Source organism: Eutrema salsugineum, unplaced genomic scaffold (assembly GCF_000478725.1).
Source record: "Eutrema salsugineum unplaced genomic scaffold, Eutsalg1_0 scaffold_2, whole genome shotgun sequence".
Taxonomy (NCBI): Eukaryota; Viridiplantae; Streptophyta; class Magnoliopsida; order Brassicales; family Brassicaceae; genus Eutrema; species Eutrema salsugineum.
The window spans coordinates 4,560,747-4,588,360 of record NW_006256829.1 but is presented as its reverse complement, the minus strand read 5'-3'; the positions used below and the strand labels follow the sequence as shown (position 1 = coordinate 4,588,360).

At 39.9% G+C, this 27,614-nt stretch overlaps 7 protein-coding genes across 10 annotated transcripts; 4 read left to right on the top strand and 3 right to left on the bottom strand.

Annotated features, from left to right (window-relative positions):
- Nucleotides 1–310: 310 nt before the first annotated feature.
- Nucleotides 311–1,815, bottom strand: LOC18018770 (NAC domain-containing protein 41). The gene is made up of 3 exons (XM_006399841.2): nucleotides 1,294–1,815; nucleotides 821–1,083; nucleotides 311–746 (listed from the first exon to the last, which is right to left on the bottom strand). The coding sequence occupies exons 1-3, from the start codon at nucleotides 1,475–1,477 to the stop codon at nucleotides 552–554; spliced, it is 642 nt and encodes a 213-aa protein (XP_006399904.1). The 5' UTR covers nucleotides 1,478–1,815; the 3' UTR covers nucleotides 311–551.
- Nucleotides 1,816–3,080: 1,265 nt separating this feature from the next.
- On the top strand, nucleotides 3,081–5,298 carry LOC18019083 (exocyst complex component EXO70B1). Its single transcript, XM_006399840.2, has one exon. The coding sequence runs from the start codon at nucleotides 3,081–3,083 to the stop codon at nucleotides 5,172–5,174; it is 2,094 nt and encodes a 697-aa protein (XP_006399903.1). The 3' UTR covers nucleotides 5,175–5,298.
- Nucleotides 5,299–5,423: 125 nt separating this feature from the next.
- On the bottom strand, nucleotides 5,424–11,405 carry LOC18019082 (probable alpha-mannosidase At5g13980). The gene is made up of 29 exons (XM_006399839.2): nucleotides 11,078–11,405; nucleotides 10,913–10,996; nucleotides 10,676–10,764; nucleotides 10,420–10,594; nucleotides 10,212–10,331; nucleotides 10,025–10,111; nucleotides 9,872–9,943; nucleotides 9,682–9,795; nucleotides 9,472–9,572; nucleotides 9,295–9,388; nucleotides 9,051–9,218; nucleotides 8,888–8,962; nucleotides 8,684–8,749; nucleotides 8,528–8,584; nucleotides 8,236–8,455; nucleotides 8,012–8,151; nucleotides 7,863–7,934; nucleotides 7,693–7,752; nucleotides 7,544–7,615; nucleotides 7,356–7,403; nucleotides 7,150–7,269; nucleotides 6,945–7,010; nucleotides 6,704–6,816; nucleotides 6,550–6,634; nucleotides 6,337–6,447; nucleotides 6,135–6,230; nucleotides 5,989–6,036; nucleotides 5,850–5,918; nucleotides 5,424–5,781 (listed from the first exon to the last, which is right to left on the bottom strand). The coding sequence occupies exons 1-29, from the start codon at nucleotides 11,294–11,296 to the stop codon at nucleotides 5,542–5,544; spliced, it is 3,081 nt and encodes a 1,026-aa protein (XP_006399902.1). The 5' UTR covers nucleotides 11,297–11,405; the 3' UTR covers nucleotides 5,424–5,541.
- A 409-nt stretch (nucleotides 11,406–11,814) lies between these two features.
- Nucleotides 11,815–13,504, top strand: LOC18019081. Its single transcript, XM_006399837.2, has 3 exons — nucleotides 11,815–12,197; nucleotides 12,283–12,504; nucleotides 12,708–13,504. The coding sequence occupies exons 1-3, from the start codon at nucleotides 11,862–11,864 to the stop codon at nucleotides 13,350–13,352; spliced, it is 1,203 nt and encodes a 400-aa protein (XP_006399900.1). The 5' UTR covers nucleotides 11,815–11,861; the 3' UTR covers nucleotides 13,353–13,504.
- Nucleotides 13,505–13,699: 195 nt separating this feature from the next.
- On the bottom strand, nucleotides 13,700–18,243 carry LOC18019080 (histone-lysine N-methyltransferase, H3 lysine-9 specific SUVH4). 3 transcript variants are annotated; one of them, XM_024155389.1, is made up of 15 exons: nucleotides 18,062–18,243; nucleotides 17,563–17,929; nucleotides 17,426–17,464; nucleotides 17,220–17,274; nucleotides 17,000–17,106; nucleotides 16,747–16,923; nucleotides 16,498–16,596; nucleotides 16,230–16,328; nucleotides 15,652–15,701; nucleotides 15,484–15,572; nucleotides 15,233–15,392; nucleotides 14,956–15,061; nucleotides 14,477–14,659; nucleotides 14,150–14,380; nucleotides 13,700–14,062 (listed from the first exon to the last, which is right to left on the bottom strand). In XM_024155389.1, the coding sequence occupies exons 2-15, from the start codon at nucleotides 17,911–17,913 to the stop codon at nucleotides 13,949–13,951; spliced, it is 1,860 nt and encodes a 619-aa protein (XP_024011157.1). In that variant the 5' UTR covers nucleotides 17,914–17,929; nucleotides 18,062–18,243; the 3' UTR covers nucleotides 13,700–13,948. The 3 variants fall into 3 exon arrangements, with proteins under 3 accessions (XP_024011157.1, XP_024011156.1, XP_024011158.1); XM_024155388.1 differs by having other exon boundaries at nucleotides 17,563–18,243; XM_024155390.1 differs by lacking the exon at nucleotides 18,062–18,243 and having other exon boundaries at nucleotides 17,422–17,464; nucleotides 17,563–17,770.
- Nucleotides 18,244–19,577: 1,334 nt separating this feature from the next.
- Nucleotides 19,578–24,409, top strand: LOC18019079. 2 transcript variants are annotated; one of them, XM_006399835.2, is made up of 11 exons: nucleotides 19,578–19,722; nucleotides 19,900–19,980; nucleotides 20,126–20,444; nucleotides 20,526–20,662; nucleotides 20,856–20,969; nucleotides 21,061–21,144; nucleotides 21,362–21,511; nucleotides 21,608–21,764; nucleotides 22,056–22,216; nucleotides 22,305–22,428; nucleotides 22,504–24,409. In XM_006399835.2, exons 3-11 carry the CDS (start codon nucleotides 20,127–20,129, stop codon nucleotides 24,097–24,099), a joined length of 2,841 nt encoding a protein of 946 aa, XP_006399898.1. In that variant the 5' UTR covers nucleotides 19,578–19,722; nucleotides 19,900–19,980; nucleotide 20,126; the 3' UTR covers nucleotides 24,100–24,409. The 2 variants fall into 2 exon arrangements, with proteins under 2 accessions (XP_006399898.1, XP_024011587.1); XM_024155819.1 differs by lacking the exon at nucleotides 19,900–19,980 and having other exon boundaries at nucleotides 19,591–19,722.
- A 513-nt stretch (nucleotides 24,410–24,922) lies between these two features.
- Nucleotides 24,923–27,605, top strand: LOC18019078. Its single transcript, XM_006399834.2, has 14 exons — nucleotides 24,923–25,019; nucleotides 25,135–25,229; nucleotides 25,308–25,421; nucleotides 25,499–25,603; nucleotides 25,702–25,773; nucleotides 25,877–25,989; nucleotides 26,065–26,190; nucleotides 26,266–26,334; nucleotides 26,417–26,504; nucleotides 26,585–26,656; nucleotides 26,732–26,832; nucleotides 26,923–27,040; nucleotides 27,117–27,290; nucleotides 27,387–27,605. The coding sequence occupies exons 1-14, from the start codon at nucleotides 24,923–24,925 to the stop codon at nucleotides 27,603–27,605; spliced, it is 1,563 nt and encodes a 520-aa protein (XP_006399897.2).
- Nucleotides 27,606–27,614: the final 9 nt, after the last annotated feature.

Sequence of the window (27,614 nt, the reverse complement as noted above, 5' to 3'; positions counted from 1 at the left end):
CTCTTTCTTTTGTCTCTTTGTACCATTTTACACACCAATTTACATAAGTCGCCCATCCATCTATATTGTCTGTCACATAAAATATCAACTTGTTATTACTTATTACACAATGCATCTCCATCTCATATATATTAGTAAATCTATTTTCCATACATATTGATTTAATTAAAAGTCTATATTGTTTCTATGATTATATATGCTATGGATTCTTGTTCTGCCTTGAAAAGAAAGGGAATCAAGTTCTCATCCTAGAAAAAGAAAGATACCTCTTTTTCAATTAATTAATAAACTTTACTTCGTCTCACACGGCTATCACTTTAACTCCATTATAATGTCAACAGAACTTAAGGCAAAAATTAACAAGTTTGACATATATATGGGTTGCTCAACGAATCTCCACTCATACAACATTTTCATATCAAAACGAGATCCCTTAGCCTCAGTTACTTGTTTCTCTAACAAATGAATCAAGACGTAGAAATGATGGAAATGTTTTAAAAATAGCTTGGAAACGTGAGTGGACAGAGTAGGTTAAGGTTAAGGAGAAACTTTTAAATAATGCTCCCTGACTCATCAGCTGAGGTAGGAGGAGAGGGCGGTGGAGGACCGGTTTCATGATCGGACCCAATCGTAAAGTGGATGCAACTCAAGTCTTCTTCATCATCTCTCCCTTTTGCTTTCCTCTGCATTCTTCCTTTCGATACTTTCCTCTCATACACACTGTACACAGCCCATTCTCCAAACACCTGTTTTATTTACCAAATCAAAACTTATTAGTCCTAAATCTAAACTCTTTCTTTCTTATTATACTCGAGTGTACCTTAGTTGATGCGAATCCGGCCAGGCAATACTCTGTCATGCTCCATCTGGTTTTGTTGCAATTAGAAGAAGACTTGTTTGTTTCATAGAAAGCAAGTGTTCTTCTAATCCCAACTGTTCTACCACAAGAAATGATCTGTCTCTCTTTCCCATAAGATTTCCAATAACCATCACTAGATGAAGTCTTGATTCTATGCTGATCCTTACTTGACACTTCTCTTCTCTTCTTGCAAAAGAAGTACCTTTGCTTCTCCTTTTGATCCCCTGGAAAAAACCCACTTTCAGTTTTAGCATCAGGCAACCCATGGATCTAGACCCAGATATCAGAAAATGATACAGAGGAAACATAATCTGCTGTTAAGTTACAACTTATGATAGATAGACTCATTTGGACAAAAATCTAAAGACTTAAAAGAATACAAAGAGACATACACTACATACATAGAAAGGTTTAAACAGAAGAGAGAGAGATACCTGGGAAAGTAAGAGGGTGAGAGAAGAAGACATCAAAGACAGGGATGATGGAGGAAGGCAAAGGAGAAGCAAAGGCCTTTGGGAGCAAGTAATGAAGGATAAGCTCTTGCTCCGTTGGGTGAAACCTGTATCCAATTGGTAATTTCATGCCTCCATTCACCAGTGTCCTCTTCTCCACCTCCATATGTCCTCTTTTTCCTGAACTGCTTCTTCGAAAATTGATAAATTTTCAAATCGGTTACAAGCATTGATCCATCACTCCATCTACAGAGAGGAAGAGAAGAGAGGAGAGGGAGAGAGAGAGAGAGACAGGGAGAGAAAGAACCCAGGAAAGACTCGTGTAGCGTTTTGTTTGTGGGCTTCGCAGGGTAAATGACAGTAGGAGAGGTTCTTTATATATGTATATATCCCCACGGACACACACACACACATATATATATATATAATTGTGTACTATAAATGTTAGAAATGGCTTCTTTGTCTGAACATTTATTTAGTTCATAATAAGAAAGTTGATGAGAATGAGTAGGGAAAAAGGAAGGTGCTTATGAGGGATGTTCATTGACTTTTATAAAGTTCAGAAAAAAAGAAAAAAACAGAGAAGAAAATGTCATATATATTCCTCCTATAAAAAAGAAGAGAGAGAGATGGAAGGAAGAGAGAAACGTGCAAGTTTGGGGTTTCTCCAATTTGCAAAAGGGTCCCTCTTTTGGACCATTTCACTTCTCACCATTTCATCATCCTCTCTCTGGTTTTTACAATCCAGTTAATATTTTGATTTTTGAACGAAAGTATTTTGGTTACCATAAATCAAACACAGTAAAGTTGGATCTTCTTTTGACAATTGCGAGCCAGCCCACGTCCGCCTAATCAATTAATTACAGTATAGCCTGATCTAATCCAATTTTAATTGGATACTTTTTGTAAAGTGCTCAATTGCATTTATTCGTGAATGTGCCCGAAATATATGCGACAGTACACCGCCTACTTGTTCCCCCTAGTGGTTTTTTTTATTATTTGAATGAAGCAAGTCAGGGCAAACTTGAATATAGTGAACCCTTAAAATTGAAGCTTAGTAGGCCCAATTATTATTTTGGGCTTTTATGGCCTTTTTCTTTCTTTCTCCTCCACAATGCCATTTTGTATTTCTCTCTATTCCACTTTACTTTTCTTTTTTTGCCATTCTCTCTACTCTATTTTTTGGTTAGTTATTCCATATTATGTATTATTTTTAATATTTTAGATGATTTATACGATGACCAATTTATTATTAGAAAAGGAAGCTAAAATGCAGAATTATTTGAAAACCGGAATAGTTTTTTTTTTTTTAATAAGACTTAAGAAATGAAGGATGGTTTATGCATGCACGTATAGAGTTGTGTGAGGAACATGCGTGCGCACCATACTCCCACGATACCCCGATATTTATTCAAATCATTGTTCTTAATTGCATACCTCTTCCCTTTCATGCATCTCTCTATTATAAAACAAACAAATTAAAAAAGAGTTAAATAATTACGAGGTTTTTCTTTTTGGTTAAAAATAGAAGAATATACACGGTATTGGTGTTGGGATGAAAGACAAAGTCAACGGTCAACCACCAAAAAAACAAGGCTCCCCTACTTCTTCGATTCAGCCATAGCGATCATCTCCATCTCCCCTTCTCTAACCACAAATCCTAAAGTCTAAACGAAAAACACAACACATGAATCTCTCCTCCCTCACCATCCCAATCCCACTTCACCATTCTAATTAAGCTTTTACGTAAATAATAATAATAATAAGCTATGGAGAAGAACGACAAGGACCCTGATCATCATCATGATCATGACAAATCCAAGGGAGAGGAGAAAGGCGACGTAGTTTCAGATGCTCATCGGGAAGATGAAGCGCATCAGAACGGAAGCAGTAAAGAGAATGTCGATGTTGGTAATGCCGAGACAGATCACGATCCAGGAGACAACAATGTCGATTCACAAGGAGAAGAAACACAAGCTGAGGTTCATCAAACCCTCGAGTCCTTGTCAGAAGAACTCGACCAGCTTCTCACGAGTCTCTCCCTTCACAAGGAGGATCAACAAGACAACAACACCGAGGAGAAAGGAGAGGATGATTACTTTCAGATCCCACAATTTGTTGGCAAGTTCTTGGATCTCTTCGAGGACAAACTCTCAAAATACGACTCTGGTGAGCCTAAGACGATTTGGTACCAAGATCCAGAAGAAACGTCTTCGCTTCTGGAGGCAGTGGATCGTGTCTCAAAGCTTATGGGGCTTTTGCTCAATACAAAATCCTGTCTGGACCATCATGAGCCCTTGATCAACCATGCCGGATCCATCCAGCAGCGTGCAATGGCCTTCTTGGAAGACGAATTCCGCATCATTTTAGAAGAATCCGTTGTCAAAGAGCCCGTGGTGGCCTCGGATGACAGCAGCAGCCAGAGGAAGAGCACGGCCGATCAGCAAGACCACCTCCAGAACGATGCGGTGGTCTCACAAGATCACGACCAGATGATTGTTCCGGAATGTGGCGATCAGGAGATTGAATATCCCGGTTATCCGGAGGAGGTGGTTGTGTTGCTGAGGAAAATAGCCGAGAAAATGAAAGGAGGAGGGTATGGATGGGAATGCAGAGAGGTTTATTTGGTTGGGAGGAGGAACATCTTGATGCGAACTTTGAAACATGATTGTGAGTTTGAGAAAGTGAGTATTGACGAGGTGCAGAAGATGAGCTGGGACACGCTGGAGAGAGAGATCCCTATTTGGAACAAGACTTTCAAGGACTGCTCTTCCCGCTTCTTCCCCGGTGAGCTCAAACTCGCAGAGAAGATTTTCCCAGGGGACGATGGGAGCTTGTTCTGCATCGTCACGCATGGTCTGGCCATCCAGTTCTTGGGATTCGCCGAGGCTGTGGCCATGACCAAACGATCCACTGAGAAGCTATTCAAAATCCTCGACATTTACGAGACTCTCCGGGACAGTTTTCCTCCCATGGAGGAGCTGTTCCCCGAGGAGCTACGGAGCGAGCTGAGGAATGAGGTGACCAGCGCTCGTTCACGCTTAGGAGAGACAGCAATTCACATATTCTCAGATCTTGAGAACTCCATCAAATCTGATTCGAGCAAGACTCCCGTGCCAGGAGGCGCAGTGCATCCCCTGACTAGGTACACAATGAATTACCTCAAGTACTCGTGCGAGTACAAAGACACGTTGGAACAAGTGTTCAAGAGCCACTCGAAGATGGAGAGAGAGGATCAGGAGGAGTCTGCAGAGAGTGGGAACTCGGCCTTTGCGAACCAGCTGATGAGAATAATGGAGCTACTCGACGTGAATCTGGAGGCCAAGTCGAAGCAGTACAAAGACATACCACTGAGCTGCATCTTCATGATGAACAACGGGAGATACATAGTGCAGAAGATCAAAGGATCAGCTGAGATACACGAGGTGATGGGGGACACGTGGTGCAGGAGGAGGTCTTCAGAGCTAAGGAACTACCACAAGAACTACCAGAGAGAGACGTGGGGGAAGCTGCTTGGGTTCTTAGGCCACGAGGGGCTCATGCACAACGGAAAGATAGTCAAGCCCAATCTTAAGGAGAGGTTCAAGAGCTTCAACGCAACTTTCGACGAGATACACAAGACGCAGACCACGTGGGTGGTCAACGACGAGCAGCTGCAGAGCGAGCTTAGGGTCTCTATAACCGCGGTTATGATACCTGCCTACAGGGCTTTCATGGCCAGGTTTGGACAGTACTTGGATCCAGGTCGCCAGACCGAGAAGTATATCAAGTACCAGCCTGAGGACATCGAGGATCTCATCGACCAGCTCTTCGATGGCAATACTTCCTCCTCTTCCACCGCCACCGCCAGGCGAAGAACGTAGCTTCTTTCTTTTCTTTTTTGTTTTGCAGCAACACTTTTTCTTACATTTCCTCAAATTTTTCTTCATCTACTGTTTTTGTCTGAATGCCCACAAACTTGGATGACTCATATTTCTACCAATTCAAACAAACGATCGTGGCTCCTTGCCATGTGTAAATGTCAATTATAATCAGTTCCATCATTTATCAATAAAAAATCAATTTATCTTTGTTGGTTGCATAATTAATGGTAAATTATGTGAACTCGATGCAAGACTCAAATAACCTTTTTATTATTAGTAAGCGTTTGAAATGAAAACACAAGAGGAAGGATTTATGAGACTCTTATCAATAAAACTTACTTACTCCTTATCTAGGCTTGCCTGGACCTCACGCATCGAATCTGTATTTGTGGGTGTGAGAAGGTGGATGCTCCAAGCGGATCAACACTGTCCTAATCTCCATCGGGTAAAGCTCCATCTCCAGCTTTCTTGGATCGATGTCTCTCCCTCTCTTCGCCTTCTTCGCTTCATCAGATCCTTCACCTTCTACTTTCCACACCAACCTCTTCTTCTCCATTTCGCTTCTTTCTTGATTTGCTGATAGGCTCATCTCCGTCACTTTCGCTATCTGCGACACACCTTTTTCATTATCTTGTACCCCCAAGTTCACCTATCTTTTTAGAAAAGATTTTCTACCTTTTTTCCAGGAAAAAGCTTCTTCAGTTCCACACTTGCCATTCCTGAAAGTTCCTTGTCCTCTCCCACCTAATTCCAAAACCTCAAATCCTTCATTCTATTACCAAACCAACAAAAATAACTGGACATTATCAAATACCTCATAAAGATGAGCAAGACGTAGGAGCACGTTCCCATCATCCAGTTCCTGATATTTTCTCAACAACCCAATGGTGAAAAACAAGTTATCAACTCAACTCAACTCACCCAAACTATCTATAACTTTTAAGTCTGCAAAAAAGGCACCTGCAGAGTCAGAAGTGCGACATTGTCAGGCAAACTGTAGGATGAATCAAACCCAGAGAATGATGCTGCACCAAAACTCATCGGCTTTCCATCATCCTGAAACATTTTAACATCCGTTGTATGAATGCTTTTGGACAGCCAGAGAGTTCAACTGTACTCTTGTTTTCACCTAAAAACATTTCAATTGTACTCTTGTTTTCACCTGTTGAGCAAAGGCCAAGAGGAGTGGCGAGTAGATCTCTTGTCCAAAAGTTCGCCGCCATTTTGCACCTTCTCCATATGGATCGATTCTATAGTAGTATTTTCCTTGGATCTGTAAGAGTTGTCAGAATCTGCACCTTAGACTAATAGAAACAGAGTCTGCTTAAAGTGAATCATTTCCCTCTTGAACCTAGTTTATCTTATCTCTACTTACAGTTAGTCCAGTGCACTTGTCTTGAACACACACCGTCTCGTTTAGAGCCTCCGCAACACCTCTGGAGTCATCAAGGAGCAGTCTCCTGTGATCGAGGTGATAGTTTGATTAGAGCCAGAGAGAGAAGGGTAAGGCAAGTTTCGAATTTGATTACCTATGAAGCATAAGCTCAACTTGTCCGTCCACTAAGCTTGACCCTCCAAAGGCTCTGTCTACCATCACTGAGAATTCTTTGTTACTGTCTTCCAGGTAAATTCCATGGTTTATCTGAGCAGAAAATGGAATTTATATCCAACTGATTAGAGAGGTCAAACTCAATCCATGATCATTTGCAGAGAACTGTAAACTACCACCGGATTTCTTACTTGATCAATGTCAGTTACTCACTCACATACCGGGTAATAATTTCCTGCAATAGGTTGGTTGACTTCAAGTTTCCAGTCTGACCTATAATCACGGATCTGCGAAACAAGGTTAATTAGTTTATTCTTGAACAGCAACTAGAAAGGACAAATAAGAACAGAGGCACAAAAGAAGGATACAGGTCCTTAACCTGATGTAATAATAAAAGTTGTTAGAAGATAAAAATGGACGTCATACCCTTTTGATATAATCACGTCCACTTGAATCTGTGTAGAAAGTTTTATTGCTTTCCAGGGAGCTTGAGATCTGGGTCACGACGTCTTTGCCAATTCCATCATCAATCGGTATACTACCAACCTAAATACTCAGATAATCCTAAAGCCTTTACAATGGAATACAGGACATGAAAAGTGGTATTGGAATAGTTAATGCATCAGGCTCACAATAAATTCAACTTCCACATGCTCCTTGCCCTTGTAAACTCTAGTGACCTACAGACAATTATAAGGCCAGACAGTATAAGAGTCGACAATCAGCACTTCTGGAAGTTCAAATAGAGTTTAAAAAGCCATGAAGTCTTTTAAATGTAGACAATGAAGTGTGGAAAGAGAACACACTGAAACGTAGGTACCTGAGATATCCATGGATTTATCCGTTGATGAACTTCATCCACCAGTGGCCCACGTATAACAGTCAAAGGAACCTGAAACTTGAGACAGTAACTTTAAAAAAAAATTTTAACGTCTTGAAGATCTATATTTTTCAAAAGGTAGTATCAACCTGTCCTTCCGGTTTGATGAGGAATGTGCCATTTGGACGGAAAACATACGCACCCGAGTTCTAATGGTTGCAAACAAGACAAAAAGACCAGGGAAACTTGGAGTAAGTATACTGAACTTTAGCCATCGAAAGGAAAGTGTAGAAAATAGAAGAAACTGATCTCCGCTTACCTGAGGTTCTTTGTCATTTGTTCCATTGTATGCAGAGTAGTAGCTAAATGTCTGTTTAACTGGTTCTGTCATCTTTACAAAAAAAAGGAGATTTGTCAGCAACTTCAAGGATCACTGCCAGGTAGTGTTTAAAAAGATAACAGACATACCGAGGTTCTGCTGTTTAAATAATTGATTGCTGTCCCTTGATCAGTGGAAAAACTAAGCTTCATATGCCCATGACCAACGTCAATAATTGATTGTTCGCCTTTTTGATATCTGGAGACGTATGATTTGCTAGAATATCCACCTAGATTTGGAAACAAAACGTAATAGTAATCAAGGTCAAAAGCTTGTTCCATTAGACCAAATAGATACGTCTGCACCACTGTACCTGTTTTCTTAGCAGTGGAGATAGTGTAAGTAGTGAAGCCAAGAGGAGGGACAGAAACCGAAAACACAAGCCAGTACTTTGGCACCTGTGTAGGGGTATGGCCTAAGTATGCCTCAACATGATAGTTCCTTAAGGCCGCATATTCATCCGTAAATGGAACGAGTTGAGACTCAACTTCGTTTCCCTCAGAGTCATGCACCGCGATGTCTCCGCCCACAACCTATCAAAGTTTCATCGGATAGTTGTTAACTCATAACAGTGATTTTAATGAACAAGAACTTGATTGACTCACAGGAAGCCGGACAATGTCCACTCGCTTCCATCCAAGTGGGTTATAAGCCAATACGATCTGCAGAGAAGAATAAAGAAGTACAAGTTTCAGGAAGGAGGCACAGATAGCTATAACAGACGAGCTGAAAACCCAGAGGAACAATAATTTTCTCGTTACCAAACTTTTCCCTTCGGATAAATTGATTTCGCTTGAAGGGCAGTAACTTATGTTCAGCAGCAAACACTGAAATAAAGAAAGGCCAAACTATTACTAAGAAAAATGGATGAGTTACCTTTTGTCAAACGGATTTAATGTACTTCTTCACAATATATATTGATAAGATTCTTCTGAGAAATACGTATAAGAGAGGAGATTATTTGCCTGTTGGAAGGTAGGATTCAGGGCAGGATCTACTTTAGTCAGATGAGCAAAAGCAGTGGCAACCACGCTCTCAGTCTGCAAGATCAACATATCTTATTGACATGCAAATAGAGCAAACAAGCCATTAGAGAGCCACAATTCAGAGAGAAATTTGGCACACTACCTCCACATAGCCTATTGCTAGTCTTTTGGCATAATCATTAGCCACGTGCTGTTTTGATGTACCAGAAACAGCGTCATGATGCTGAGCAATTGCAAGGGCATCTGCTAACGAATCTGTATTCGGACCCTTCTCACTTCTCCCTTTGAAAAACTCAAGTTGCCTTGCCGCCTAAACTCTCCAAGTCAGACACATGAATAAAAATACAACTTCAACAGTATTATTTAAAACGTGGGAGAACAAATACCAAGTAGTAGGCACTCATCACTCTGACATAACGCTTAAGTGCTGGTCTACTTGTAAAATATCCAGTCCAATAAGCATTTATACGATCTGCATAACTGAAGTTCAGAAAATTCGTAAAGATTAGTTCAGTAAGCAGCAACTGGATCAAGGAGTTAAGAAAATGTAAGACCCAACTCACGGGAAATAGTCCTCCGTTTTAAGGGGCCAAGCCTTATTCGCCGCGTGTTTTGCATCTGTATATATGGAAGGAGTTGAGTAGAGAGCATTGATGCGCCCATCCTAAAATAGTTAAGGTTCCACAAGTTAAGGTTATCTCGTGTGTTTCTGTGTAGAGACAAATATCTGGACTTTGGAGACATAAAAAGGAACATAACATTTTTAGACTTACGAGGTTAACATAATGAAGAAGCTTGTCCATTTGTCGAAACCAGGTGTGTGCATATTGGTACCTGAAATCTGTTCCCATGGTAAACATGATGTGATCCGTTCGAGTAATGTTGGCCTGCGGATACCAAGAAACATGTCACAAAAATGTAACAGAAAATTCTGCCCGAAAAAGTAACATTTTCCAAATCTACCTGATCCAAAGCTGCAGCTACAAAGGCATTCACTCGTTCTTGAACATTGTAATCAAAAAGGTCGGGATCATCCTTCACGGATTAAGAGGCAAAACTTACCATAGGAATAGATTAGATACAACGAAAAAGGTAGTCATCGGAAAAAGAAAATACTTGGACAACGGGGGAATCATCGGTGATTTCATAGTAGAAGCCACCAGGTGGAGGTTCGTAGTTTTTAGGGAAAGCACCGGCAAAAATCTGTATCAAGTCAGATCAATGTTACCAAAAGAAAATGAAAATCCTGTGAAAATGCAGAGTGTAAGCTACCACATGCAATTTTTTCTGCTTTGTATATTACCTGCGAAGAAGAACCAAGACTCTTAGAGCCCCGCCAGATAACTTCAAGACTCTTCTCCTTTTTACGCTTCTCCCTATCTTGGTAATCTATCCGACCAAAAAACACCGAGTCGAACCCAACCTGCATAAATCAGTAAACGAATATCTTCACACCTCTGGATCAAGAAACAAACATAAAACCAAAATGAAGGAACGGAAGAGGAGCTTACTTCTGCGCCTAGCAAGTAAGCCTGCACTGCAGAATGTCCAAAAGGATCAATCTGCCAACCGATTCTTGGAGTCACATTGAACTCTCTGATAATGAATCGATGTCCGAGGGTTGTCTGATCAATCATGTCTATATAGTGTGGTGCTGCTTCATCATGCATGCACATACCACCATTTCTAAAGAAGAGGCAATGACAACTTGAAAAAAAGACAAGGACAAGTGTAATATATACAGAGCACACTGGTCAGAACCCTTACATGAGCTCTAGTTGGCCTGAGCGTATAAGATCCTTCACAATACGCTTGATTTCCTCACTTTGTTCTCTCCACCATCGCTGAAAAAACGCCTGCATTCATTACAATTTAACCGTCATTCAGCTCGTGAGACTACGAAAGTGAGATTGTTCTCCCCCTAAATCTTCATTTACAAGCCCAGTCAAGAAAAAGCTAACAGCTTCCACGGATCAATTAGGAAAAAAAAGAGACCAAATTTACCTGTTCAACATAAATGAATTTGCGATTCTTATCAGCCAGCAAAGCAGGAACAATTGAATCCAGCACATTTTGAACACAAGCAACCTACGAGAAAAAAATAAGAAGAGGTAAGTACGACAGAACCTGATCAATAATCAGATAAAAGAAAAGCAGAAAGGGGTTGACCTGGATTGAGTTGTTAGAGCCAACATAGTACTGGTCAACGGTCTTGAGCCAACCAACATCATCGTGGGAATGAGGAACCACATGGACATTAAGTTTTCCAGGAACCATGGTATGGGAAGTATTGTAGACCATGTACCTTGATTCTACGCTTGAGATTCCTCGTAGCAAAACAACACAACAGAGAAACTTGGCAAGATCCATCCTCTCAAACCAATTCATCAAACCAATTAGAGTGTGTTTAGTCAACTCAATTAGAGTGACGATGAAGAAGAAAGAGTTGCCCTTTTTCAACTCTCAAAATCTAAACTTTGTTTCCGAAAATGTTGTCCTTTTTTTTTTTTTGCTTCTTTAATAATTCACTGCTCACTTTAATAAGTGGCCCTTATCCATAGACAAACCTTAGAAGGGAGGTTACGGTCCAACATAGTAACATACACATCATCATCAGACAAAATCATCCAAAAATCCAAAAAAAAAAGCGACGTTTATTCTGCAGCCTGCATCTGCTTATGATTGAATATTGCATCAGCAAGCACGCGGACGCGTGGAACTTTCTTGGAGAAGGCGAGAAGCTCGAGCGTAACGGTGAATTTCTTGTTCAATGGGCCAAACCTACCAATAAGCCCAATATATTAACTGGACTTCATCAATTTGGCCCATTATTTGAGCACGGCTGCTGAATATGTCGGTTTTGTTTGGCTACAAGGGCAGATATATCACAACACCGCATAAAATTCCCGCAGTTATTTTCTCCGCGGCCATCGTCGTCCCAAATTCGCTAGCAATGGAGGAAAGTTTCAGAGTGAGGATCGATAAGATATTTGGATCTCTTTCATCATCATCCGCGTCTTCTTCATCTCTGAGCTCTCTCTGGTGTCTCGCGGACGACGAAATCGATAAAAACGAACGGAGCGGAGAAAAGGGAGTTTCTGGATCCCGATCTTCTCAATTTGACTCGAACAGCTTCCCAGGTACCCGAATCCAGGAGAATGATCCAGAAGATTTGAGCTTTGATGGAGACGAAGGAAAGTCTAGTGTATCGCAGAAACCGAACGATTACAATGACGAGGAGTGGGAGATCAAATCCTCTATCGGGATGGACACTACTCTTGATTTGGAGGTATGTATCTATTTATGTTGAATTGCGCTTGTAGTTGTTTTCAGTATCATCAGGCTAAGCTAATAAGGTTTCTCTATATTTTCAGGAAGAGGAAGACGAAAACGACAAAGTGGCTGTAGGCGACGAATTGTACGGTTACACGAAGGATGTGAATGACTATGAGACGGAGGCAGACGAGTGGGAGGTTCTTCCAGCGTCCTTGAAAGAAAGAGAGAAGGATCCGCGTGCGAATCTCATCGCAGCAAAGATTAGGCTTAAAGAAGACGCTGAAGCTGTTAACAAGTTGAATTCTTTACATGTCTCTGAGGTACTTTACTCTTTCCCTCTTTCTATGTCTCGTACTTTGACAGTCACTCTCTTCCACTGTGCAAAAAAGAACTAGTTCAATAGCATATGATCTCTCACTGTCTTGTATCTCAAGACCTAGAAGCATGTGCCTGAGAAGAGCTATTTGCTCTCCTCTTTCTGAAACCAAAAGTGTCATCTAATGAAAATATGAAATTTTTGCAGGTACATCAGAATAACATGTCCATGTCCACGTCTGAAAACGAGAAAGCACTTGTGGTGTCTGAGGAGGCACATGTTGGCTCTTGTGATGATGCTGGGTTGAAACCGATATTGAAGAGGAAAGAAAACCAGGCTGATTCTAAGATGCAGAAGCGTGTTCGGTTTAGTTCTGACATCAGCGACAACTCGACTGGAGGTGACAAAGATTCTGTGATGGAGACAAGTTCCCCCGACGAGCAGATAGTGCAGCCAGACTATCCATCTGGGATTCCAGATTATATGCGAAACCCAGCAAAGTACACCAGATATACATTTGATGAAGGTGAGGTTGATGAAGTATCCAACCGGAAAGCATACATGGACTTTCTCAACATGATTAAGAGCCGAGATGAGCCTCTGGTAGATCCTTTAGTTGAGCTTCCAAGATCAGTGGCGTTTGTACCAAAGAGAAAACCAGTGACTGAGAGCAAAGAAGAAAAAATAGACAAGGGTTGTGATGGAAGAAGAGGTGCAATAGCTGTCGTAGATATCATAGAAGACAGCACCGTATCTGCCATGGAAGAAGATGAACCGGAAACAGCTCTAAATGTCATAAGAAGGCCAGGTCGTCAGTATCGAGCCAGAGCCAAGGAAGATCAAGAGGGATGAATGTTGAGAGTATCATTAAATTCGCCTTGCCGGTTTTGCTTTATATATTACTTGAATTTAGCAGTCTGGCTGACAGTAATCGAAATTTATAGGGACTTTTGCCTGTATTACTTTCGATTTAATAAGGAATGATAAAGTTGCGGGAGTAGTAACTCTTATACCTTTTTTTTTTTTTTTCTCTCAACATCAACTCGAATTAAACCAAACAGGTCTATTACAATGAAATACGATCATTCTCAACACACGAAATGAACCAAACAACTCTTATACGTTTATATACGTCAATGGTCACATTGTCAAATATACTTAGATTAATAATCTTTAATAGATATTAATATTGTTGACCGTGCAAATTAGATGCCAGTGACATAAATGGGTTACACAAGGGACAATGCCCAACAAGACAGCACTAATTGTACGCTGCAGAAAATGGCTAAGTTCCAAAAAAACCTTGTTAAGAGGGTCCACTTGGGAGATAGTTGCTATGTACTACTCCCCAAAATAGTGTGTTCAAAAAATATGTTGCCCAATAGCCTTGATGATTTCCTACTCCAAAATATGTTACCAAAAGCCATACGGATTCTTCCTCTCCTTGTTTAGTATAGACGTTTCCTACACTTTATAGCTCCACAGTAGCAAGTAAGCTGTTTCACCTTCCCGTCCGGCCCATGAACGCTGTCGAGCGTGTATCCATAGTCGTAAGTCAGCTCCTACAATTGAGACAAGAGAATGTTTCAAGTTGTTTAATATAAAGAGCATGTTCGGGTGAGTCACCCCCACAGATGAGTTATCAGTACCTGCAGTGGTGGAATGTTGTCAGCTGCGAAAAGAACCACACGGGCAAGCCTTATATCCTGGTGGGAACTCAGGACGCATTGAACAAATAGGTTTGGTTCACAGCTGTGATTAATGAACCTAGCAACGTTCCCTGTTGGACCAGCATCGATGCAGAACTCTGGTACATTCTCATCTTCATTGCTCTGACTGACTTTAATATCCGTTGGTACGGCTACGTCTCTTAATCTTCTCTGTTGGCAAGAAAAAGAAAAAAAGAAGATATTGCCCCAAAAGAGCATGATTTTGATTCAATAATGATGACAAAGCAAATAAGTTCTCTATGTTACCTGTCTTCCATCGAGACCTTGCATTGTCTGTTGGCAGTCAATCTCAAAGATGTAGTCGTTGTCAGAAAGAGTATCCACGTCGTCTGTTCTTCTGAGGACTCCTATGTACTCACAGACTGGTGACCCAGCTGGTATGAAGTCCCATGATCTTACTGCCCAACCCTTCTTTGGAGAACGAAATACCTATTTGAGGTCACAGAACAAAACACTAAAGTGAGAATCTCAGGCTTCAGATTGTGATTTGTCTGCTAGACTTGATAAGCCTAGATTCTAAAAGATATCAAAAATGACAAACACTGGATTTTGCACTTTTTCTTATTAACAGACAACGATACAGGACTACATAATGAAATCCAAATATAGGTTGGTTCTTTTTCTCTAACTAATAGAAAAATTCCAATATAATCACTATGAAGGTGTTGTTTTGACTTTAGTGGCAACTGATAACTGGATGTTCCTAAGTCTTAACAAAGACATACCTCGAGTTGAAATTTTAGTCGCTTCTGAGAGGTTCTGTTGACACATTCAGGCCCACACCCACAGCTCGGACCACATTCAAATACAACGTCTCGAGGCTCAATTAATCTGAAAAGGAATAAGACAGAAAATCAATCCAATCACTGTTCAGCTGTAACCATTTACCGCAACATTACACCAAGAGCCCAGCTAGTCAAAGCCATGGAAGAAAAAATATAAGTGAACGAGCAATCGCAGTATACGCATAAGTCAATCAAACGAGTCAAAAAGTAACTTCACCTTCCGTTATTGAGGTCGACGTATGGAAAGTTTCCCCCATTAAGCCTAGCACAGGCACATTTATTTGGATCAGTGCAGCTACCTCGGCAGTTACACCCAGTTGAGCTCCTTGGAATTTTGACATTAGGTCCAATCTTCAAAGAATCGATGTACGTGAAACCTGAGACTTGAAAAGAGGATAATTCAGCTCGTGCACAATCATCAGTTATTTACTAATGCCAATCTTATGTTCTAGTTTTGCTTCAACTTGCCTGACGGTGGAACTGGTGGATCATCAACACGATTAGTGGCTGGAATAGGCTTAGATGCTAGCCCTTTAGAGATGTCCTCGCATACCAAGCTTCACAAAACCATGTAATTCATAAATTTAAAAACGCAACTAATTGTATACTACACAGAAAGCAATTAAAAACAGATACCCCTGGATCTCTGAGGTAGACTTTGGTATGCGTCCACCCACAAAGTTGACCTGCAATGACAAGAAACATACGATTGGTAATTATGCATGAACATAGACCAATTTGTAGTAATAAAAGCACTTTTACGATTCAAAGCATTCACAAGGCGCGAAGATTTACATAATCAACAAAAGAAATATGTTAAACAAACCAACTAAGTGGTAATTAAAACCGCCAAGAATACAACGCAAGTCTAAGAAGGAGGATAATGCAAGAAAAATCCTATTTCTTGAGGTGTCTATATAAATCCTGCAAATGTTGGAAGTGCTCGAAAAAATAATATTGTCTTGGTGGGATCTATCACAGCAGGAAGCTAAACCATATTCAGATGATACACAAAGGAGAGTATCAAATCCTAGTTTTGAAGGAAATTATTTAGTCTGTAAGGCGTCTTTTGAATGAGCTACGTTTGTTGTTCAGAACATAAAGGAACCATGTGGACTTGTAATAATTTAACTCAACAATGTTGCAACATACACGCTAGGTAATTAAATTACAGAAAATTAAAAGTAGCAACTATCACAAGAGAACATACAGACCTGATTAGTAGTTAGTTCTGGTTGCCCCTCCAATCGTTTCAGTTGATACTTATACACTGTAAATCCTGAAACGCCCTTTTCTGCCCAGTACTTTATAACCTGTACGAAGAAGGTATGGAACAGGATCAGAGTTACACCAATGAATAAGAAAAAACCATAACACCTTTGATGTATTGCTGATGAACATATTCCCCTTTAGGAAATCAGAGATAATATAACAGATAAAAGGAACTCAAGACCAATAATAAAGGAATATACACACGAGTACCTGGTACAGTCCATCATAAGTGTATACTTTTTTGGAATAGCTAGTTTGGCATTGGTGACCACGAGTAACTCTGACAGGCACCTTATGTTCTAAGTTATTCTGTAACAGATGCAAGTAATAGGTAAGTTCCATGTGAGTGACTGTGAGGTGTGTGAAGGAACTAAAAGAAAAGTAGGGCGAGCTAGAAATAAACTCTCAAACGGTAAGATAGATTGCATTCTTAAAACGAAGATTTGAAAGAAAGCAGACCTTTAGGGCCAGATTCCCCCGCACTAACTCTTGATCCTTAACCTGGCGTTTACTACCAGTTAATTTATTCCCTCCCTGACCAGTGTAAGTAACCACCTCTGCATTGTCTAGATCATCCTCATACTGGCCCGACATAATAATAGAAACAGCGAGCGGAAACTGGTAGTCACTATACTCCTACAGTGGAAAGAAGAAGGTGAAATCGATGATACCTTATATTTTCATCTGAAAATATAACAATAAGTTCTGTTACCCGTTTGTATTCGATTCCCATAGAATCGATGCCATTTAGCCAATGCCTATGGAAGCCCACAGCGACCATCTCGGCTCTTGAAAAAAACCGGTGTCCAACGTCAATACCTGCAAGCCAGTATGATCAGAATATCATAGTTAACACTCTATACAAGAATTTGAACACCAACACCAAAATGTGTAAGAAAAGGTTGTAAAAGCAAAATCACAAACCAACCAACCTGGAAGGTCACCTATCCTTTTCCTTGAGTACAATATTGCATTGGCTCGCATCACCTGTAAAATTGTCTTAAAGGCTTAGGTCAATTTAAAAGTGCGCACATTACTAGACACAATGCTGCATCCGATCCACAAAAGTTGAAAGGATATCATCAAACAAACTAACAACAGATGTAAAAAAATCAGAGAGAATATTATAGTTACTTGCCTCAGTTACCCCCTTCAAATCAGGTCTGCTCAACTTAGCCTAGAAAAGAGTGAATCAACACACATCAACAACACAGCAGAAACAATTGCAAGAGACAAAAGAAACAAAAACAAAAACAAAAAAGGAAACAACAGTACCTGGACCATAAGGAGATATTGCGTGTTGAAAAACCTCAGATTCTTCTTAACTTTGAGGTGAGCGTCATTTTCATCGGCGTAAAAATCCAATTTCGTCTTTCCTTTCTCCGTTTTCGTTAGGGTTAAAGGGCTGCTTCGTTCGGGGCTCACAAGCATAGCCTCATCTTCCTCTGCATGCGACTCAGTGTCATCGACACAGAGCTTAGAGTTTTTGTCGCTGAGTAACTTCAACCTCTCGCGTGCAATGCGCGCCTTCTCGTCTACCTTTTTCTGTCTAAGCTCCTGAACCCGGGAACTCCATCGTCGCTCCTTTTGGTCGGGGTTATCAGCTAGTTTCCTTTTTCCAGCCATCAATCACTCTTTTCGACTGCAAACAAAACCCGAAACCCACAATCCAAACACAGTAGAGATTCAAATCGAGACACGGGCGAAACAAGGCAACGAGGAGATTGACAAAATCTGAAGATGAAAAAGTATTCAGGGAGGGAAAGAACCGAACCAGGAAATTGCTAAGCGGAGAAGAAATGGGGGGAGAGACTGAGAAAAGCGCGAGAGGGCAACTGGTGAAGACGAGAAGAGATATTTTGTCTTGTCTTTCTTTTTTCCTTTTTGGCTTTTTTTTTCTGTTTTTAATTCTGTGAGAAAATGAATCTGAAATTAGACATCCCTCTTTCCTGCTGTTTCGACTTTTCGGTTTCCCTCCTAAATTTCTGTCCAGCACTCGGAAGAATCCTTATATAAATGCTCCATTTATTAAAAAGAAATTATGAACGTTGTCAGAAAAAAAAATTAATAAAAATTATGAACCAATGCTAAACCTAAAAATCCCTAGGCCCTAGATTGCTGGGAAGGCGCTAGTCGAACGGTTGAGATAGGACTTAGTGTCTAAAATAAAAATATTCCTAAACATTAGTTGAGTCTAGGTCTAAAATAAAAATATCTCTAAACATTAGTTAAGCAATAAAGTAGTTAAATATTTTTACGAATTCAATATATATTTAGATAGTTATGTATATGCTTGCCAAATCTCAGAATTTTTTTTTTCAAATCGAATAAGCAAATCAGTTTTGTTTTCGGCTCCGATTATCTTGAATCTTTACTTTATGTTTATGTAAGGTGGTTTCTCTTTCGAGACAGTTGATCAGCTTTCGAGATGGTTGATTGGCGGCGGCAAAATTATTTTACTCATAATTATCTTTGCTATTTATCTATCGTGCGGCTCTATTAAATAGAGGTAGAATAATTTTATGATTAGGGTTTTCTGATTTAAATGGATTTATTTGCTATTTGTCTATCTTGCGGCTCTATTAAATAGAGGTATAATAACTTTACGATTAGGGTTTTCTGATTTAAATGGGTTTATGGGCTGTAATTTTTAATAAAAATAAATAAAAGTTAATTAAATTTTTTTTAATATTCAAAAATTAAGTTTTCATGTATCACGTTTATGTTAATTTTCATATGGCCAATTACCTATATATCCTGATAAATTCAATGGATTTTCATTATATAAGTTTTTATTTTATAAATTAACGAAAAAAGTAAACTATAGTCCAAAATTATTTTATGTCCATTATGCTGGTTGTTTAACAAAATTGACAAAAGTAGTCCCACGTTGTATGTTTGTCAATGAATAACAGAAAAATCCCAATGTGAGTAGGAAAATCGGATATGGAAATCTATGAGGTGAATACACATGTGTGGGATGGGAAATTCAAATATTCATCCAGGTATTGTATCTTAAAATGGTCTATTTTTTCTGACAAAAAAAAAAAAATGGTCTATTTTTTTTGTTTAGCGAAAGCTATCTAAATGTCGACTTTGATATCGTTAATTCGTTATTGCAAAGCCCATCTTCCCAAAAGGCCCATTTTTCTGTAATATGCAATTTTTTTCTTCTCATATTGTTGGAAAAAACAATTCAAGTAAACTCCTTTAGAAAAAAGGAAAGATCGGTCCGGTTCGGTTCGGTGTCAGAAACAAATTAAGGGTGTAGGAAAGTGGAAACCGAAGCAGTGGTCCATGGTGGGCGAAGCAGCAGGGTGTTTGACGGCTACTTAACGGAGCCCAAAAATCCTTGCTTTTGCCTTATCTTCCTTCCAAACAAATCTTTCTCTTCTTCTCTTCTCTGCTCTGCGGCCGTTGAGTCTCTCTGCCCAGGTATACTCCTCCCGTCGCTTCCCTGCTCTAGGTTTTTCTTCAATCGCCCCAATTTCATCACTCTCTTCTCCGATTAATTTGGGCTTGGTTCCTTTCTTTATCGCATTGCTACCCCTCCCTGATTGTATATCTCCTTACCTCGATTTTCGCTCTCTCCTTTTATGGGTTTTGTATCAGATAGACCAAGAGATTCATATTCCGACCCAATCGATCATCGATAACCCATTCGCCGCTCTCTTCTTGTTCAGCCGTGTAAAAGTTAGTACTTTGGTTTTGATTTGATCCCTGAATCAGATGTTGTTACTTCACTATTTTCCATTTCTGACTCTCGTGTTAGGCTGTGCGTAAATTTCAGTTTTTGTCAATCACTTGTTACAATAAGTATTCTCTATGGACTTCTCAGAATGGCAGCTGATCAGAGGAGAAAGCGAATGAACAATGCCAATGTTATTGGTTTCAGTTCTAGGGAGCATTACCGAGCCAAAAGGAAAAAGATTGGTTCACCAGATGGTGCTCTACGTTCGGGAGATCACATCAGTCTTGAATGGGACGGCAGCCGAAGTAAAGTGATCTCTAAGAGGGAACAAGTTGGCCTAAGTTTGAGACATCTTCGCGAATTTGTTGATTATGTTCCTCCTAGGCGGAATCTCTTGGCACAAGTATGCCCCGTCCCTCATGAAACTTTCCAGTTGGAAAATCTGTCTGAGGTGCTTTCTAACGAGGTATTACAGTGCTATCCTTGCGTAGCATTTGCTTACACTTGATATAAGTTTTCACCATTTCTCTGCACTTTTGTTTCTTAGGTTTGGCGGGCTTGTCTATCTGATGGCGAAAGAAATTATCTTCAGCAATTCCTCCCCGAAGGAGTTGATGTGGAGCAAGTCGTACAAGCATTGCTTGATGGGGACAATTTTCATTTTGGAAATCCTTTTCTTGATTGGTTAGTGACACTGGACTTTTGTTTCTTTGGATTCCTAGAATTAACTCTGTGGTTGATTAGTAAACAAAGCAGAGTGTTTTGGCTTGAAATAATGCCGAGCTCCATGATAGGCCTTCATTATAACCTGTCGTGGTGATGATCTAATTAATGCTTAGGCAATTCGACTTCATTTGAATATAAATTTGTGTTTCAGGGGAAAAGCCGTCTGCTCCAGTAAAGCTCATCCAGATCAGATTGTTTCTCGGGAGAAATGCCTGAGGGCTGGTAAAAGAAGACATTACTCGGATTTAGAGAAATACCATAATGAGTATGTGCAGTTTTCCCTCTATTCAGATAATAGGAACACTTGGAATGTTTGTCCACATGATTGTAACTCCTCTTTCCGTTGTTTCTGGTAGTATTATAGATTATTTGCTGATGTTGAAGGAGAAATGGGAAAGCTGCAAAGATCCAGAGAAGGATGCTGTTAAGAAGATGTGGGGGTCAGTGCTTTAGAATTATCTATTAAAAGGAGAACTGTTTAGAATGTAATGTAATCAAGCAGATGCATTAAAACTTCCTTTACTTTGGAGAAGAACATATAGTCAACCAATATATGCTGCTGATTTTAGTATGAGCCTTACAGAAGATGAATTGTGTTGAGCTTGAGTCTAGTAATTATGATTTACCGATTGTCCGTTGCCTACATGGATTCTTCAGGAGATCAAGAGGAGGCAATGCACATGTAAACGGTAGCTGCCAGGAATTAACTGCTGCCTCGGAGTCTAGTTCCTGGAATGCAGACGATTTACCATGCAGTAGTGATAATAAGATTTCTTCCATGGGGAGGACTGGAGAGGTTCAGAAAAGGTGCTGAAAATAAACTCTTTCACATGTGTATGCAATTGCTGTTGATATTCTTTCCTTACTCCAAACCTGCATACTAATTCTTCCAGTCCATTTTAGGTCTAAGAGTTCTGCTATAGAGAAAGAAAAATCTCAAAGTCCTTTGATTGCTCAAGAGAATGTTGCAAACGTGGGCGTGAAAGCTAGAAAAAAGGATAAGCTACCGAAACATAGCATTCAGCAAACTGATGGTGCTAAATACATGTCCTACCTTAAGGTTAGTTATCCTTCTACATTTCTTACTTTATTTACTTCATACGCATGCTGTCATCCATAATTATCACCAATCGTAAAACAACACTAAACTTGCTGTCCAAATTTATTAGCTTGAAAATTATTAGAATGTTCTGATTTCTATGATACACCTGCATGAATTGTATTCGGAAGTAGGACCCTAACTTGGAACTGTTTGGAAATCAAACTATTGTTATCCTATGTGGCCTTTGTTGGGCTGATGTGCAGTTGCTGTTCAAAGAATCAAGCATTTAACTGCATTTTATATATTCAGATAAGCAAGAAGCAGCATCAGATTGTCACAAGCATGAAGCAGTCTGGTAAAAGCATTCAGTCGAGAGCACTTATTCGAATCTTGGGTAACATCAACAATTTGGATGTTCAACCATACGGAGTGTTCGTGGAAGAAGAACAGAAGAAACTGAACGCTCACTGGTCAGTGTTCCTTGTGAAACAAGCGGCTTCCTTCATCAGGCCTTTAATTCTGTTTTTTTTTTTTTTAAACCTTAGTTGTTTCATGCAGGCTGCAACTGGTTAAAGATATTCCTGCAGCATACGCAATCTGGAAAAAGCTACAGCTACAGAAACGAGATATAATCAACTCTGTGGAAATGGAACTGAAGGAAAAACTCAATCCATGGATGGAGGTTTGCTTTCTCCATAAACTTGTATTATATGTTGTTTCGGCATTCCCATGTTATTAACGACTTTCTCGGGTACAGGATAGTCAACAACTTCACCCTGCAGAAAATCTTCTGCAGAAGCATGATGTTCAACTAGACTTGAGGAAGAACGATCGAGAAAGTTTGAATCCAAATCAAAGTGGTGATTTGGCACCGGACTTTCAAGATTCTGGAAGTTTTGGTCAAGTCTCTGTGAAGAATCACTCCCTTTCGAAGGATTCTTCGTCTGACGGTGACCAACTCACAGATTCAGGTCGCTGCTTGCAAGTTGGTACCTACCCCTCACATGTTTCCTCACCAGATTGTGATAATGGCATCAATCTGGCTGAGATAGAAGGAAAACGATATTCTTCTCCCAGCAGTTGTCATGGCCTTAATCGAAATGATGTTGAAGCAAATGATTATTCCAGCTCCATTCAAGGCCAGCCTCTCCCACAGGCTTCATTTCCTAGGGAGCCCCACGCTTCGAATGTCGAAGATATAATTCCTGTAGGCAGAAACTGCGTACCAGAACTAGAGAACACTTCATCAGACGAGAGGATTCCTTGTAATACTTTGAGCCGTGGAGAAGAGTTGCAGTTTTGTTCTGGTGGAGATGTGTGGCAGCCAGTGGGAGGAACTAGGCAGTCCTACATTGGCCGCCAAGCTTATACCCCTAGTGGTGGATTGCCAATCATACACCATCGTGAAGGTGGTGAAGAAGAGAAAAACTGTTTCATAGAACTAGGATCGGACATGCCTGAAGAAGTTGATAGAAGGAAGATGTTGCAGCAGAAAGCAAACAACAGTTCTGGTTCTTTCCCTAACGATGACCTGCTCCAGTCTTTGTTTAAAGGCCAAGGCGTGGCATCTCGCACCACTGAGCAGCTTCACTCTCTTCTAAAAGTTCCGCTTAACGAGGAGCATAAACAAATTATGGACATTGGTTTACAGCAGGAAGGAAGCAACAATCTGATGGAGGGCAGTCAATTTTCTGGTCAGTTCCAGCATCAGATAACTGTACCACAAGCACTGCCCCAGGACCAGCAAAGACAGGTTGATATATATGGCCAAGGAACCATGTCAGACAATATTTATTGCGATGGACGTGGATTCTTGATGCAGCGGCCGGACTGGAACACCAGTGTTGCTCAGATTGGTGTCTCCACACAGCCCTTGTTGAACACTGGCCCTTTGTTAAATCAAAACTGGCAATTCAAGAGCATGTGGGCAAACACAAACGGCGTTGTATGTGCAAGCCAAAGCAGTCATAATGGGACCGAGAGAGATCTGAATCTTCTCAGAGCTGCTTCTAACGCGGAGCAGATGATTCATAGGGGAAGTAGTTCAGATCAAAGCTTATTCTCTGTTCTCTCTCAGTGCAGTCAATTGCGCCGTTCCAGATCTGCTTTTGAGCCAGAAAGTTCGAGCGATCAAGTGGTTGCATCTGGTAACTACGAAATGCTGATGGGGGGAGGCACCACTCAGGTAGGCAGCAGCTTGGCTCTGCCTACGAACCCGCTTGATTACTTGAGCGGTAGCAACCCGGCAACATCTTTGATGCCAGATGATGTAGCGTGGATGAACCAGAGTCGCCAGAACCCTAGCCTCCATGACCCACTAGGCAAGCTGTATCCAAGGGCATGGAATCCATAACCATGTTTGTGAAGTTTTGCATTGTAGAAGACGCACCTGGTCATCAAAAAAGATATACAAAACCCAGCATGGGTTTCTTAGTTTTCGTCCTTTTTTTTTATTTGCCTGTACATACAAAGATACAGAGAAGCTTTTGTTTTGTACATATTTAGGTTTTGAGATATGGGCTAGGAACAAAGTGAGGATACTCCAGCTCCCTTTTTATTTTGTTTTTTACATTGTCTTTTCACCTTCTCTCTAAAGATAGTGATTGTTTAATTCCTTTTAGCACAAAAATGTTGGACAATACCAATGTCTTTTACTTTGTTTTCTTGACTCTCCACATCTGTTTTCAACTCTATTTTCATGTTTTGCCGTTTATAATTCTAGTGTAATTATATATGTTATACAGAGGATGAGCTTCTCCCTTGTTAGTATGGCCTCTTTTAATAAAAAAAAATTTGTCCTCATTTTGTTTTTTATTTTAAAAACTCTTTTATAGTTAATAACTTACTCCCGTTGAGATTATTAGATATAAACGTAGAAATTAAATTAAAAATAAATAGAGTAAATTTTGGTTTTGTAGTAAAAACGGAAATAACCTACCAAGTAGGAGATGGAGGGAAATTAAGTATACATGTGAGAGGAGGAGACCAAACAAAAGAACACATCCTCCGAGAAGAATGGTGATGCCACAAATGGATAGCTATTGCTTTTACAGGAACAACTATGAAATTTCTTGTTTTGTATTCATTCCTCTTCCTTTCCTGAATCGGAAAAATTGCTATCTGAAAGGCATCTACAAGTTTTTTTTGTTATAATCAGAAATAAACACAAGATCAAGATGGGGGAGAAGAAAAAAGAGGTGATCAGATTGGAGAGAGAAGCTGTGATCCCAATTCTAAAGCACAAGCTCATCACTGCCTTGTCTCTTCACTTTGGTCTCCTTTTCTACATTTCATTATTTCTCTCTTCTACATTTTTCTGTTTCTCTCTTCTTCTACATTTCTCTGTTTTTCCTCTTTATAATTTTTTTGCACTTTGATCATTCTCCAGCGGAGAAATGGGAGAGAGAGGAGTTCCTGAGATTCTGCCAGAGAGTGGAATACACCATTAGAGCTTGGTACCACCTTCACTTTGAGGATCTTATGGTAATAATCTATCATCCATCATCTTTCTTGAACAACAAAAAAAAAAACATTCGAAGTAAAAGGTGATTGTGTTTGTAGCAACTGTATTCACTCTTTGAGCCCGTCCGTGGCGCGCACAGGCTTCATCAACAGAATTTATCTCCTGAAGAAATCGATGCTCTTGAACATCAATTTCTTCTTCATTTGTTCCAGGTTCTATCTCTCTTTCCTCTCCATTCCTTTTCCTAACTAATAACTAACAATGAAATATGAAACGAGAAATCTCATAGGTCATGGAGAAGAGCAACTTTAAAGTGATAACTAATGAAGAAATACAAGTAGCTCTCTCTGCTCAGTATCGTCTCAATCTTCCTATTGTAGTTAATGAAGCTAAAGTACGTACCTATACTACGACAATCTTCAACGAGTTGCTTTTTTGGAACTGACATCTTTAATGATAGCTTATATACGTACGTATGGATCCTTGTTATAGCTTGATACAAGGTTGTTAACAAGATTCTTCTCCAAGTTTCCCCGCGATGATCTTCCTCATTTTGCTAACAAGGTAATTGCTTTCTAATAAATTCAGTATCATCAATCCAACAAACTGCTTCCCCTTTACTTAATGTATAATGATCTAATATATCTGTCTTAATTTGTTCCTTTAGTATATAATATTCAGACGTGGGTTTGGGATTGATCATATGAAAGCTTACTTCTTTCTAGCCAAAGTAAATACAGTCCTTGTACGTATTTGGAACTTTCTACTAACCATTACATGGTGAGTTACCTTCCGCTTTCTTTAAATACATGCTATCAAACTGCAAAACTTATACTCTGATATTTCCTGTTGCAGTTTAAAGAGACTTATATATGGGAAGAAGAAGGAAACAGGGCTTTCACAACAAATTGATATTAGCATTGAAACAGAGAAGGATAGTTTATACATCGAAAGAATCCGCATAGAGAAGCTGAAGCTCAGGTTTCTCAACTAATTCTTCTTCCTTTTTTTAAAGGCTTATATCATTGACTCTGTCTGTTTTCATCAATGATTCAGTCTCACCAACTTGATGAAAAAGATAACCATCCAAGAGCCTACCTTTGAGAGAATCATTGTAGTATACAGGTACAATATTCGAGTAGTAGTGGTATCTTTTTAGGTATGTGAGTTTGGTTCTTATCTTGGTCTACGATTCACACACACACAGGAGAGTTTCAGGGAAGAAAGAATCAGAAAGGAACATATATGTGAAACACTTCAAAAGCATTCCAATGGCTGATATGGAAATAGTACTTGTGAGCATCCATTAACCAACACTTTCTGTTCAAATGTATCTCTTTAATTATAAATTAATCGGTTTCTCATAATGACACAGCCAGAGAAAAAAAATCCAGGTCTTACGCCACTGGACTGGGTCAAGTTTCTTGTATCTGCTGCCATTGGACTGGTCAGTTCTGCTACATTTATTATTATGAAGACATGGACAATGAAAAATGTGCTTTATCAAACTTTGCCTTTACAGGTCACAGTGGTAAGTTCAGTGAGCCTAAAAAATACCGACATCAGAGTCATCGCTGCCATACTTAGCACGGTTGTGGCCTACTGTGTTAAAACATTTTTCACGTAATCTGCACTCAAAAATCAGACAACACCTCTCACTTTGATTAAATCAATCCTTAATTAGCTCTGTCTCTTCCCCTGAATGAAATGTAGGTTTCAGAGGAACTTGGTAGATTATCAGAGCCTTATCACAAGATCTGTGTATGATAAGCAGCTAGACAGTGGAAGAGGCACTCTGCTTCACCTGTGCGATGAAGTTATCCAACAAGAGGTGCTAATTAATACTCCCTTTCTTATATTTTGTATACCATATTCTTGAGTTTCGCTAACAAACTGATTAAATCCAGGTTAAAGAGGTCATCATTTCCTTCTTCATGCTGATAAAGCAAGGGCGTCCCACGAGCAAGGAAGAGCTTGACAAGCAAAGTGAAGCCTTCATCAAAGAAGAATTCAACGAAAGTTGCAATTTTGATGTGGATGATGCTGTCACGAAGCTTGAGAAGCTTGGACTTGTCTCTCGTGTGAGTCCCTCCATCTCTCTTTTATAATCTGAACTTGTCTCCATATGTATATCCAGTGATTAAACTAATATTATGAAAATGGAAAGGGTTTGTCAGGATTCAGAAGACAAGTATAGATGCGTGAATATGAAGGAAGCAAACGAGATAATGGGGACAACGACGGAAGAGATGGTACTCAAGGCAAGAAATGGTGGTGCATACGAAGACGAAGATGCAGCAGAGATTGAGCCTCAAATGAATCCTCACGATGAGCTCACAGCAAAGGAAGAACGTTTCCAATCTCGATTTGACGAGTTCGAGACCTTGTGGATGTAATATCATTCA

Excerpts from the sequence above, each read along its gene's own strand:
- LOC18018770 (XM_006399841.2), bottom strand. The coding sequence starts at position 1,477 with ATGGAGGTGGAGAAGAGGACACTGGTGAATGGAGGCATGAAATTACCA. Across the intron at positions 1,084-1,293 it reads TCACCCTCTTACTTTCCCAG|GGGATCAAAAGGAGAAGCAA; the intron begins GTATCTCTCTCT and ends GGTTTTTTCCAG. Across the intron at positions 747-820 it reads CCGGATTCGCATCAACTAAG|GTGTTTGGAGAATGGGCTGT; the intron begins GTACACTCGAGT and ends TAAATAAAACAG.
- LOC18019083 (XM_006399840.2), top strand. The coding sequence starts at position 3,081 with ATGGAGAAGAACGACAAGGACCCTGATCATCATCATGATCATGACAAA.
- LOC18019082 (XM_006399839.2), bottom strand. The coding sequence starts at position 11,296 with ATGAATTGGTTTGAGAGGATGGATCTTGCCAAGTTTCTCTGTTGTGTT. Across the intron at positions 10,112-10,211 it reads GTCTTGGTTCTTCTTCGCAG|ATTTTTGCCGGTGCTTTCCC; the intron begins GTAATATACAAA and ends GACTTGATACAG. Across the intron at positions 9,219-9,294 it reads TGATGAGTGCCTACTACTTG|GCGGCAAGGCAACTTGAGTT; the intron begins GTATTTGTTCTC and ends TGGAGAGTTTAG.
- LOC18019081 (XM_006399837.2), top strand. The coding sequence starts at position 11,862 with ATGGAGGAAAGTTTCAGAGTGAGGATCGATAAGATATTTGGATCTCTT. Across the intron at positions 12,198-12,282 it reads ACACTACTCTTGATTTGGAG|GAAGAGGAAGACGAAAACGA; the intron begins GTATGTATCTAT and ends CTATATTTTCAG. Across the intron at positions 12,505-12,707 it reads ATTCTTTACATGTCTCTGAG|GTACATCAGAATAACATGTC; the intron begins GTACTTTACTCT and ends AAATTTTTGCAG.
- LOC18019080 (XM_024155388.1), bottom strand. The coding sequence starts at position 17,913 with ATGGCTGGAAAAAGGAAACTAGCTGATAACCCCGACCAAAAGGAGCGA. Across the intron at positions 17,275-17,425 it reads ATTTGAAGGGGGTAACTGAG|GTGATGCGAGCCAATGCAAT; the intron begins GCAAGTAACTAT and ends ACAATTTTACAG. Across the intron at positions 17,107-17,219 it reads AAGGATAGGTGACCTTCCAG|GTATTGACGTTGGACACCGG; the intron begins GTTGGTTGGTTT and ends ACTGGCTTGCAG.
- LOC18019079 (XM_006399835.2), top strand. The coding sequence starts at position 20,127 with ATGGCAGCTGATCAGAGGAGAAAGCGAATGAACAATGCCAATGTTATT. Across the intron at positions 20,663-20,855 it reads GGAAATCCTTTTCTTGATTG|GGGAAAAGCCGTCTGCTCCA; the intron begins GTTAGTGACACT and ends TTTGTGTTTCAG. Across the intron at positions 21,765-22,055 it reads AATACATGTCCTACCTTAAG|ATAAGCAAGAAGCAGCATCA; the intron begins GTTAGTTATCCT and ends TTATATATTCAG.
- LOC18019078 (XM_006399834.2), top strand. The coding sequence starts at position 24,923 with ATGGGGGAGAAGAAAAAAGAGGTGATCAGATTGGAGAGAGAAGCTGTG. Across the intron at positions 25,020-25,134 it reads TGCCTTGTCTCTTCACTTTG|CGGAGAAATGGGAGAGAGAG; the intron begins GTCTCCTTTTCT and ends ATCATTCTCCAG. Across the intron at positions 25,774-25,876 it reads TTCCTCATTTTGCTAACAAG|TATATAATATTCAGACGTGG; the intron begins GTAATTGCTTTC and ends TTGTTCCTTTAG.